General features: G+C 37.4%; 1 protein-coding gene across 1 annotated transcript in view; it reads right to left on the reverse strand.

Annotated features, from left to right (window-relative positions):
• The window catches only part of poc1bl (POC1 centriolar protein homolog B (Chlamydomonas), like), a 41,567-nt gene that overhangs the window by 3,028 nt on the left and 25,428 nt on the right, over positions 1-13,111 (reverse strand). Inside the window, exons 15-20 of the mRNA XM_079878799.1 lie at positions 11,979-12,168; positions 11,558-11,743; positions 11,050-11,167; positions 9,478-9,654; positions 5,596-5,727; positions 5,075-5,188 (exon numbers count right to left, since the gene is read on the reverse strand). Of these exons, the coding sequence (XP_079734925.1) occupies positions 5,075-5,188; positions 5,596-5,727; positions 9,478-9,654; positions 11,050-11,167; positions 11,558-11,743; positions 11,979-12,168 (917 nt within the window). The remainder of the gene's footprint in view (positions 1-5,074; positions 5,189-5,595; positions 5,728-9,477; positions 9,655-11,049; positions 11,168-11,557; positions 11,744-11,978; positions 12,169-13,111) is intronic.

A 13,111-nucleotide genomic window follows, 5' to 3' on the forward strand; every position in this document is an offset into this window, starting at 1 on the left:
CAAGATGCCCAAAACTTAGTTTTCTCTTAAAATGATACTTCCTTAGTCTTTTAATCTTTTAAGATTGAACATTAGTCTGGGGAGTCTGCTCTGTATTTTCAACTGCACAAGAGGCGTGATCAACGGGCATAGTTCAAATGACTCTGTATGCAATTGGATAGTCCTTCAACCAATCAGACCAATGATCCAGGTGACGTACTTTGCAGCGAAAACTCCAGGCAGGAAATGTGTCAACAAACGTGTTGGTTTGGGGCATTGATTAGCGGTTTGCAGAAGCAGCAATGGCATCGAGCGATTTTTGCAGGTTGTGCAAAAAAAAACAACCATGAAAGTGAGTGATATTTACACCCACTCGAGTGATTTGTTTGCTAAACTAAAGAAGCCATTGAGCATCGTCGAGAGGTTAAAAGGAATTGGACTGGATTAAACCCGCCAATAGCGAGCCAGGTGGATAAGCCAGTTTGTGATTGGTCCCCGCAAATTTGTAATGGAAGCAGGATAGAAGAATGTACAGGTTTCCAGCCTGAGCTGCAGGGCGAAATCAAATCGCCTGCAGATCAGGCTGGGTTTACCCAGTCTAATACTTCCTAGTATTTTACTTAATCTTTTCTGATCTGGCAATCATGTGCAAACGCTTTCTCTAGCCTGCAAAAAAACACAGATGATCTTACAAAACTGACAAACATTTTTGTTGGGAGTTTGGCAATGTACATTGTGAAATTCGACTTGAATGAAAGTGTCATTCAGCCAGTCTGTTCCTTCACGAAACCGTGTGTGCAGTTTGCTGCTACTAATGCTGCCTTTGCGTGCTATCGATTATCGTAAATACGAGTTTCCAAGTAGGAATTTGGACATGAATGCCCTCTCATGATGGGTATTCTTTATTAGCTCATTCCATATCAGGTACATCGCCTTGTCTTGTCGTTAAAGTAGTGCATATTTGCATGTATAAAATAACCATTTGAAGTTTTTTACACAGCGAAAATGCATTTGACTGAAATTCCATAATCGTCAGCAAGCTGACTATCTAGATAGCACCATGTTTACATGGTTGTCAATGAATGGGACGATTAATATCATTTTGGCTTTAAAGGGATAGTTCACCCAAAAATGAAAATTCTGTCAGTAATTACTCACCCTCATGTTGTTCCAACCCCGTAAGACATTCGTTCATCTTCGGAACACAAATTAAGATATTTTTGATTAAATCTGAGAGTTGTCTCACTCCTCCATAGGCTTCTAAGGGACGGAAACTTGCTGGCCCAGAAAATGTATTAAAGACATCGTTAATATAGTCCAAGTGACTCCAGTGGCTCGATCTTAAGTTTATAAAGCGACGAGAATACTTTTTGTGCGCAAAAACAAACAAAAATAACGACTTTATTCCACTTTTCATTTCCTTCTCTCTGGGCCTCGGGTCTTTTCACGTAGTGTTTAAGCGTAGCGCGTCTGTGTTGCACGTCACCACGTAGGCTCACTATTGGCCGACGCTGGTCATGTGTGATACGTGGTGACGTGCAACACAGACGCGCTACACTTAAACACTACGTGAAAAGACCCGAGGCCCAGAGAGAAGGAAATGAAAAGTGGAATAAAGTCGTTATTTTTGTTTGTTTTTGCGCACAAAAAGTATTCTCGTCGCTTTATAAACTTAAGATTGAGCCACTGGAGTCACTTGGACTATATTAACGATGTCTTTAATACATTTTCTGGGCCAGCAAGTTTCAGTCCCTTAGAAGCCTATGGAGGAGTGAGACAACTCTCAGATTTAATCAAAAATATCTTAATTTGTGTTCCGAAGATGAACGAAGGTCTTACGGGGTTGGAACAACATGAGGGTGAGTAATTACTGACAGAATTTTCATTTTTGGGTGAACTATCCCTTTAATAAGATTTCCCCAATAAAATAGGCAAGAATAAACCTGGTGTCCTCCATGATTCCCAATCTTTCCGACAACAAACCAGTTTTCATAATGTAAAGCAGTTGAAAACAACAGAGCCACCATCTGTTTGCAGTGTTTAACCATATTAAAAGATGTATGAATTTGAATCTGTCTGTATGAATATGCATTTGTGGAGCAATCTGGATCTTTGGTTTGTCTAATTTGCAGATGAATAGCTTCTCTTAAAGGAGAACTCCGGTCAATTTTAACATTGAGCTCATTTTATTGTACATTTGGAGTGCTGTCAATACAGAGAACAACTACAAAAATCGGTGTTGCCTACACCGAGTTATTCTATTTTTAAAAATTGCACCCTGTTGACTTCAATGGGGCAAGTACTAAACCTGCTTTTAGCCTCTTAACATCCTTGATGTGTCATTACAAGTGCACAGAAAATGTGAGTGATTCCTTCTGAGTGAACACGAGTGGATCTGACTGCAGTAGATGTAAAAGATATGTATAAAAATGATGTTATTTAAGCCAGCGCAAATACCTGTTTACATCCTGTTTTTCGGTTGAAGTCCAAAGTAGTCGATTGCCGAGTTCACGCGCGTGATCATAGGTAACTAAACCTATGCGCGTGAACTCGGCAATCGACTACTTTGGACTTCAACCGAAAAACAGGATGTAAACAGGTATTTGCGCTGGCTTAAATAACATCATTTTTATACATATCTTTCAAATCTACTGCAGTCAGATCCACTCGTGTTCACTCAGAAGGAATCACTCACATTTTCTGTGCACTTGTAATGACACATCAAGGATGTTAAGAGCCTAAAAGCAGGTTTAGTACTTGCCCTATTGAAGTCAACAGGGTGCAAATTTTAAAAATAGAATAACTCGGTGTAGGCAACACCGATTTTTGTCGTTGTTCTCTGTATTGACAGCACTCCAAATGTACAAAAAAATGAGCTCAATGTTAAAATTGACCGGAGTTCTCCTTTAAAATATCAAACGTGAAGGCAAATTACAAAGCACTCAACAAAACCATGCATTACCAGTAGTTGTATTAATAGGAAATATATTGTTTAAATCACATTATTATAATCAATAAAATTTTTGTATTGACTTCCGTTTGATGAAGCTATTATAGTTGGTTAAAGCAACACTAAGGAACTTTTCCTCTTCGGTCGCCCTACAGGTTGGAAGCGGAATTGTCCATTAGCGCTGTCGTAAATAATTTAGCTTACCACAGCCTACTGCCGCACGCATGCTCGCTGTTTATCCAGCACCGGCTTTGGAATGAACGATGTCCACAGACAAGGTAGAGTATGTTGCATGATTTCATGAAAGTATGATGTATTGCGACATCAGAAACGAAGAAAAACTAAATAATGACTATTGTAACGCTTGACGTAAAGCAAGTCAAATTTGTAGTTTTCTTATGTCTCATTCGAACTACAGAAACGTGACCCGGTTTGGCAAACTTGCATAGTGTGGTTATTGCAGATATAGGGCCGCAAAGCGAATGCAGAAGTGCCTTTCACCCTGTTACGACTTGATGAACCACTGATACGATTTTGGAAACATTAATGTAAAAAATTTTCCTTAGTGTTGCTTTAAATGAAGTCCATGTGACACCTACGGGCCTATTAGGTAAAGAGTAGGCTGTAAGGTAAAGAACAAGAAATGGCCTCATTACATTACCTCTTTTGATAATTGTGTAATAAAAGCAAATATAATATTATATAATAATAAGTGTATAGCATCTGTCAAAAGTTTGGAAACATTAAAATGTTTTTATGTTTTTGAAAGAAGTCTCTTATACTCACCAAGGCTGCAATTATTTACTCAAAAATACAGTTAAAACAGTAATATTGCGAAATATTACAAATTAAAAAAACAAATTCAAAACTTTGAAAAAGGGTGAAATAGGTCCCCTTTAAATCTCAAAATGTGCTGCTTAACAGGATTGACCCATATGTAAAAACCAAAACAGAATGAGAGGAACATTTATCTTGTATTCACAGAGAGAATCCATTAGAAGAGTGTTGTTGTGCTGTACATAGCTGATATTGTGCACTGATAAGTCTCTAGGGCTCATCTGCCTCCCCACAGAGAGGGAGGAGACGAACAAAGTCACGCTGCTGTGCCAGGCGGCTAAAGTCACTTTAAAAACAAGCGTGCTGTGAAGTACACAACACATTATTTACTGCGCCATATTAGAATGGCATTTTAATAATACATTACAGCTGTGAGAGACACTTCCATGTGTATTCCTGAGGACGCATTAAATCTCTGTGTATTGTTTTGAATAAGTATATGTACTCTTTACTTCAATACATTTGTGTTGAGTAATGCAGTTACTCTTTACATTTTGCATGTCACCTAACCTTTTCTACTTTTTCTGCAGCTACAAAAGAAGCAATATCACCATTGCCAGGGCATTGAAAGTACTATATCTTGTGCCCTTATTCACCCAAACTTGTCAACATGGCTACTTTACACGAACACGTGTTTCATATAAGAGATGAGGACATGGCTGGAGCCCGCAAGTAGTCAAGTAACAGTAATTTATTTATCTGTTATACTGAACAGACCTTTTTGAAGGATATTTGTTTACTTATGCCCTTTTTGAGCCCTTTTTTTTTGTACATTTGGAGTGCTGTCAATACAGAGAACAACGACAAAAATCGGTGTTGCCTACACCGAGTTATTCTATTTTTAAAATTTGCACCCTGTTGACTTCAATGGGGCAAGTACTAAACCTGCTTTTAGCCTCTTAACATCCTTGATGTGTCATTACAAGTGCACAGAAAATGTGAGTGATTCCTTCTGAGTGAACACGAGTGAGTCTGACTGCAGTAGATGTGAAAGAAATGTATAAAAATGATGTTATTTAAGCCAGCGCAAATACCTTTGTTTACATCCTGTTTTTCGGTTGAAGTCCAAAGTAGTCGATTGCAGAGTTCACAAGCATAGTTTTAATACCTATGATCACGCGCGTGTTAAAATCAGATACTCTAAGACTTTTACTCAAGTCGTACTGAAATTGGTGACTTGTAACTTGTAATGGAGTCATTTCCACTGTAAGGTATCTGTACTTTTACTCAAGTATGTTTTCAGGTACTTTTTACACCTCTTGGAGCAGCACGGATGTCTGTCGTTACAGTTGAGAGAATGAAAGTTACCTGGTTTTGTCCCATGCCGTGACACGGGTAAAGAATGACCCGGTGACCGGCCATATTATGATCATCAGGTGGGTTGTAGTCAAAACAGTAGTTGGCCTTTCCTTTACTCTTCAGCTACAATTGAGAAGAAACAAAGAAATATTCCAACAATAGGGTCCAAAAATTCAATTTTTCATATTTAATTTTTTTTTTTTTTTCAACAAATTATATTATCAGCATAATATGAGTGAAAAGTTAAAGAGAAAACTATATAGACATTAATATTTCCTTTTCATTTTAAACTATATTATTTCTAAAAATCAGAAAAATTTGATATATTCTGAATGTAGTCTACACTTTTCCACTCGCTTTGTTGATTGTAAAGGAAGTGAACTCATTCCATGTCACAATTTTCTTGCCTTGCATTTTAAACTTTGAACCAAAAGAACAAGCAAACAGCTGCGGATAATGGCATTTTTACTTCTGGAGCTCTGCTGTTACAAAGCTGTGCATGTAAACACAAGAAGTTTGCATCCTCTCACCATGCCAAACATTCCAGGCCTGTCCTCTGGGACTTGAATGTCAGGATAGATGTTGTCCAAGAACCACTTAAAATCTTTACACCTAAGACGCATTCGGAGTTTCCGTCTGTCCGTTACATCACCATATGCTTCCTGAAAACAAGCAAAGAAAACAAGTTAATAATTGCTCTAATATAGCATAAGGTACAGTGATGCATAATAATATATATTATACATTAAACATTATATAAATACAGATTAAATCATCTTCATTAAGAAAAAACACCAGGAAGGAAGGAAAGGAGGACCAATATTTTATTCAATACAGCCAATTGAATAATTGGGGGTAATTAAGAGCCATTACACATTAATCATTATGAAATTGTATCTAATTGAGGAGGAGCACCACATTTACCTCAGAATGATAGATCATTTACATACAGTAGACAAATTTGGCTGCTTCAATCATCTGCATTCAGAGTTTACAGTTTCGATTTGTTCATTTTCGTATTTAATGTTTTTTGTTTTCTAGAGTGCTCAGATCTGCCAAGTTCAACGTGGGCACCAAAATGAACATGTGTAGCTCACGTCCCACAGTATGTGCAAAACAGGCTTAAGAGAATGTGAAACGAAAGCTCATATGCCATTGGTCAGTATGTTTTCTTTGTCAAACAGAGACAAAAATTTGGTCTTTAAAATAAAAATATTGACAGACGAACATTCGTCCCCAGTGTGAATAGGTCTTTAGGAATCCATAAAGTATGAGCAACGATAATTCTTGCCTTAAGACCCCGATATATTCAAGGCAAAGTTCTTTTTCACTCTTCGAATAGGGGTAAGAAGAAGCTTGAAATACCTTTTAAGCGGTATACTGTAAGTGAACATTTATATGAATGTTCAGCGGCATTTATATGAATATGTGAATATGTGCTGAGCGCTTTCCTCTCAATAACAATATAAACAAGAAAAATGACAGCAGTGAGAAAGCAGCAGTTAAGAAAGCATCTGATCATAGCGATGTGGATATGTTCGCGCTAGCTCTGCAATTCGGCACTTCAATCGAGTCAATTCATGTTTATATAGCACTTTATACAAAAGATTGCTTTAAAGCAAGCAGCTTTACAGTAGTAAACATGAAAAAACAGTATCGGTGTTTCCTTCAATTAGAATCACAACTTCAGTCTGCAGTGTGTTCATTTTTTTACTCGCATCTGAACTTGACAAACTGAAAAAAGAAATGTTCTGTAGAAGATTTTCACATCATAGAGGGTGGAGCCTCAGAGCACACCCACCTATTATGTCATCGGCACGGACCAATGGTAACGTTAGTTCAAAGGTGTTTACCAGCCGGAGCAAACTTTTCCAGTAAGTTCGCTTTAGGCAAGTTGTTTCAAACTCCTGAAACAAACTTCGTTTCCTGATTTTTAGGGCCCTATAATTTCCGCGATCACGGAATCGCGGACGGAATCGTGGAATTGGCAAATTAACGCGGAATCTAGTGTCAACACGGAATTTCGTGGAATTTTACATATTTGGAATAAAATTCTGTTTTTGTGTGGGAGAAAAACGTATGTCTGAGGAAAATTGCATATTACTGAAAGAACGAGCAGAGAGAGAGGCCCGGTCGCGCGCGCGTCTTCAAACTGTCTTGCTCTCTCTCGCTCCCTCGCGCTTATTAATCTAAATCAATGGGTGTGAATTGTGCAAAAAAAAACTTTTTACCTTGCCTTCTTCTCTGAAAAGCATTCCGCCCATTCAGCTGACATAAAAACACTTTCAATAAACTAAACAAAACCTATCCAATGATGAAATGTTTTCTGTGTTGACAAATCTTGTGCGATATCCTAACTGCCGGGATAATCACACAATGCGTACAAGTCTGCTAATGATACGTCCGATTCGCGAACTAATGACTCCTTTGAACCGATTCACTTTAATGAATAGTTAAAACAACTGATCTGTCCAACACTGAATCGGTTCGGTGTATAACAAAATCAGTAACACTTTACAATAAGGTTCCATTTATTAAACTCATTAACTATTAATAAACTGCACTTCTACAGCATTTATTAATCTTTATTAATGTTAATTTCACCATTTAGTAGCCTACATTATTTAAATGAAAAGTTGTATTTGTTAACATTAGTTAGCTTAATGCACTGTGTGAAGTAACATAATAAAAATACAGGGTTAGGGTTAACTAAGATTAACAAAGATTAATAAATACAGTAACAAATGTATTGCTCGTGGTTCATGTTAGTTAGCCTAATACATTCACTAATGTAAACAAACCAAACCATATTTAACACCTCTTAAAATGAGAATTTTGTTTGTTACCTCGATAAATTTAGGGTCATTCCTATTTTATTTGTGTACATTTTAATCATTAACATTAAAAACACTCTTTTTACGACAAAAATAACAGTAAAGGGTAAAAAAAAACTGAATTCCCAAAAATTAAAACGGAAAAAACGGAATTTGCAAAAATTAAAACGGAAAAAACGGAATTTGCAAAAATTAAAACGGAAAAAACGGAATTTGGGAAAAAATAAAACGGAATTTGGGAAAAAATAAAACGGATTTTATAGGGCCCTAGATTTTGTTCGAAATGATGTCTGTTCTTCGATTTCGCTTGAATTACATAGGGGCTTTAGTAAATGCCACATGAACAGACTGTCTACAATGCTCTCTCTTCATAGTACATCATCTGTTTTCACAAAATGATCACATAAAACCAAACATCTAATCAAACTTTCTCATCTTGTTTTTTAAACATTCTGATGCAATTACCCCACTGCGGTATACCACAAAATACTACATGATGCAACATCCTCTCGGAAAATAATGCTGCAACCCCACCTCAGCAAACAAGACTGATAAAGGCCAAGTTCCCCTGTTTGTTTGTGGCTGTGGTACCCCCTCATGACCGCCTGTCAGGCAGGAATTACTGTTGAGTGATGGTCTGTACAGTGTTGCCAGAGATATGATTCCTTATGAGGAACATCTGTTGGAAGTAGAGCTCTGTCGAAGAGGCTCAGCAGCTCTGCGGAAAGATGAATGAATGAAAGGAAGTGTACTTCTAATTAACCAACTTGATAGTGATTCATCAATAACGTACGGCCCTGCTGTGAGTGCCAGCCGGGTGGCACAACATCACACACATTGATGATCTGTCTGTGATCAGGCTTCAGTCTCAACAAAGTCCAGCTACACGGTCAATCGAGCGGCTGTCAAATGAAGCTTTCTGATCATCGGGATCCATCACAGAGCCTCGTTTTGTTGATCTTTAGGACTATGTGGCACAATCGACAGAGATTTTGGCCATGAATAAAATATGCCGTGAGGCTCGGAGGGTGAAAGAGAGAGTGATCCTCTTACGAATTTGTGTGGAAGCGGAGTATGAAGGTTGTCAAACCTGATCCACGCTGGCAAGGCCAGTGTTTGCATGTGGTTTATACCTGAAGAGAGAGAGAGAGCCTTATCTGCCGGCATCACATTAGATTGATTTCGAGTTGGCAGTGCCAACCTGGCAGCATCTCCAAGTTTCAGAGAGAAAAGGGTCACCAAATCTGTCACCAAGAGCACCTCTCTCTTTAACTACAGGGCTCAGCGGGGACCGTGAATGACAAACGCGGACTGAAAGTTGCTGCACTTCTCACTATAGTAATTTCACACTGAGCACAGAGAATGTCACCTGAGGAGTTTCAGCCCACCAGCTAAATGCCATTCATTCACAGCATATCAACAGATTGTGCCAAATACTATGTGCATCGTTCACAAAGGCTACGCAAGTCTATTTCCACTAATCTCAAAGATAGATGGTGATATAAACATACTCTTTGAAAACGAGCAGACAAGCAAACAAAAGCAGAGTTATGCAACAGACCGCACAAGTAGGCGTACCAGACGTGCATGAGGGCTGCGGTGATAATAAACTTCTTTGAATTCATCCATCCAGACTTCTGCCGCCCGCACGCTGTTGGCCAAGGCCTTGTTTCTTGAATATGGCGCTTTCTTTGGAAACACGTGACCCACGTGAGAGCAAGGATGGATTTCCAGAGTCCCTCCACACTGCCAGATCTGAAAAACACCACCAAGACAGGACATAGATTAGCCATCCGTAATAATCCATAGGCAGCATTTTAGGCATCATAGGCATATTTGGATATTAAATTATGCTGCCCCCTAAAACACATTTTAAAACATTTTGAAATAACAGCTATTAGTAAAACCTAAAATAAATTCTAAAATCAAAAACAGACTAATGGCAATTATAGCTTTTTTTTTTAAACTACCCCCAACCCTAAACCTAACACTAACTGTACCCCAATAAGATTACAATGTAATATAAAGAAGTATTTTATAGTTAAATTTCCATCAGATGTTCATCAGTTCATTAGCTGTTCTTACAACAGGAACTTCTTATTATTGCTATTAATATACTTGTTACAAATAAATTACATTTTATAATGAAGTTTTTAAAATATGCGTTGTGTATGAGTGTGTTTGTGTGAGTATATTCCCTATCTGCTATCTACTATTAAACATTTCTAACCCTTGAATTCTTAAATTTGAACTTCATATGAACTGTATGACAAAATGCATATTATATATTACAAACAAAACAAAGCAACTTGAATTAATCTGCTTATACGCAACTCGAACTCTCCCACCATCAAGCTTTAAAATGAATTGTGAGGATTCACCACCCTATGTCACATGACCATAAATAAATGCTAAAATTACTTCTTTGAAGGGACAATCGCATGCACCCATCGCTAATGGACTTGTGTAAATTCAGTTGTTCAGTATTTAGTTGTTCACTTTCGTTTGGAACACCCCTTAATTGGCGTTCCCTTCCCGAAGGGCTCTTCGAGAGTGCAAAAATGCTGTTTGGAATGCGCCCTCTGATAAGATCCCCTAATTGGCTGTTTCGTTGTAGAGGTGTAACTTGTAGTAGGGGTGTAATTTGTAGGGGTATGGTTTGTAGTACTGCAGGACACAGTAGGATACACTTGGGTTTACAGACAGTCAATTCACTAGATTTTGGAAAGGATCTACTGGTCCAGAGAATAAAAAAGCTGATCTGTCATATTGCATTGAAAGAGCATCTGTCTGGACTTTGTGATGTTTCCTGCCAGAATCTGGTTAAAACACATACCAAGGCGTTCAAGGCACTCAAAACTCAAATGAACCATTACTGTCTATGTAACAGTGTTGGAATCCTTCAGGGCATGAGCTGAGTAATCAGAGGAATTATGAGTAAGTAAACAGTGAAGGTCGCTTTAGTCATCATACTTGCTGGCAGACACTTAATAAAGGCGCGGAGTGACCTCCAAACATTGTGTGACTCATCACACAGTTTTCAAACTAGGATTGTTACCATCTGCCCAAAGGCTTTTCCCCCTCAGGAAGCCAAAACCTGGAGAGAATCTAGAGGAAAATGTTACAGAAAAAGCAACAAAATGCACTTACTCTGAATGAGAACTCCAGGTTCTCTCCACCCCACACCTCCATTCCTGTGTCATATGTGCCCAGGTAAAGGAAGTACTTCTTATCGACTGCAAACAAACCCCCAGCCATTGTAGGAGACCTGGATCAAAGCAACAAACAGAATTATTTCTGTGTCTACTTACATTAACTTCCAGGAAAAGCATAACGGCAGGGTTTAATGTTGTTTGATATTTAATTAGTAGAGAGCACGTTCAATTATGTTCACCTAAACAGTTCTGGTGCCTGAAATATGGCCATAAAAAAACATATTAAATCTTAAAATCTGCAGATATTAAAAATGGACTTGTGTGTTTGAATCAGGCAAAGCATAATAAAGCTCAAATCGCAATGACATACCAACCAAAACTTAGACTGAACATATCAACGCCATGTTGCATTGTTTTTCAATTGGAACAGGACCAAAAATTAAACACGTTTCCTTTAGTACTACAAATTGTTTTCCGCTTGAGTGCAACCATGAAGCACAGACCTGACGACATCAGTGACAGAACTTCTGCGTTTCTGCTCATGTTCTGGGATAGTGTGCCACGTGAACACCAATCGCCAATCAAATCCCCCGATCTGAGGTTCTCCAGGGTTTCCCAGGAACTCGAAGGTGTTCCAGTCAATGACGTCAATTACTGGACACACCACAGCCGAAGGCTCGTCCTTAATTCTACAAGATTTAAAGATAAAAAGGGAGATAAATATTAGTTCTCATAAAAAAAACTGTGATGTGACATGTAGCAAATAAAAAAGCATGCAAATTTGTTACGCTAATGCAATGTAAACACAAATTAACTTGTGCTGAAAGCATTTTGCCATAACAATATTTGCTAAAGAGCAAACGTATACACACATTTTGAAAATACTGCATGTTTTTGGGTTTGTAGAGGGGTTATCTGTCTCACCTCTGGAGTAAAGGCTCCAACCAGCCTTCATGACACTCACAGTGGCAATCGAGGAAGGTCAGTACATCTCCTGTGGCAATGGAAGCTCCCAGGAGCCGCGCTCGCACCAAACCCTCTCTCTTCCTTGCTCGGATCAGACGCACCTTTTTGATATTGGCGATGTAGTTTTCTAGAGGCTCCTTTAAATGATCTGTGGATCAAAGTCATGAGAAGTGCTCAGTAACAGCTGCAGTCCTGAAGGAAACAAGAACTTAGGACAGAAATATGCTAATTGGCTTTTGCATTAAGGAACAACTTGCTGTTTCACCACAGGGTGGAGCTGAGATGATGTTGTTGCTGTGGTATTTCATTGATAAGAGTTTTCAAATCTTTAATTATTTTGAACTTAAATAACAGCTATTATATACTTATTTATGTACACTATTTTATTAACATCCTGCATCATTTTACACAGGATTTTTTTTTGTGTGTTAATGTTAAATTTATGAAACATGAATATTAGCCTAGGTGACAGTATAAGTTGGGTGAGCCATCGTTTATATTTTTATTTGTTTATTTATGTGCATTTTTTAATTTGTTATTAATATAATTATTATTTTTATGTTTATTTTATGTTCACATTTATATATGTATATATTTTTTTTTTCGATTTCTTTTAACTTTTAAAAAAGTCTATCTGATTTACTCACGTAAAAAGATAATATTTTGTCCATTGCAATGTTATTTAAGTTTTATTAATGTTTTGAACTAGCTTTTATTTTGATATTTTTTCTTTTAATGTTAATTTTAGTTTTAAAAAACATTTTGATTAATTTTTAGTAATTTCACTATGTGCTTTTGTCATTTTATTTTATTCTTTTAAATATTGCTATTCTAGTGCTTCAACTTGTTGCCAAGGCAACATTTCTAATTTTCGTTGAATATTTATATTTTATTTTAGCTTTATTTCAATTATTAAAAATGTTTAATAGCTCTAGTTTTAGTCAATGATAATAACCCTGGTCCATTGTCATCAACTGTTCCCTGTTATGGAAAGTAAAAAAAACATCTGTTAAGTTCACCATTCTTCAGTTAGAATTTAGCAAACGGATTTCACTAAAGAAATAAAATATCACAATATTTTTACATTTTCT

This window comes from Squalius cephalus (genome assembly GCF_949319135.1).
Source record: "Squalius cephalus genome assembly, chromosome: 8".
Taxonomy (NCBI): Eukaryota; Metazoa; Chordata; class Actinopteri; order Cypriniformes; family Leuciscidae; genus Squalius; species Squalius cephalus.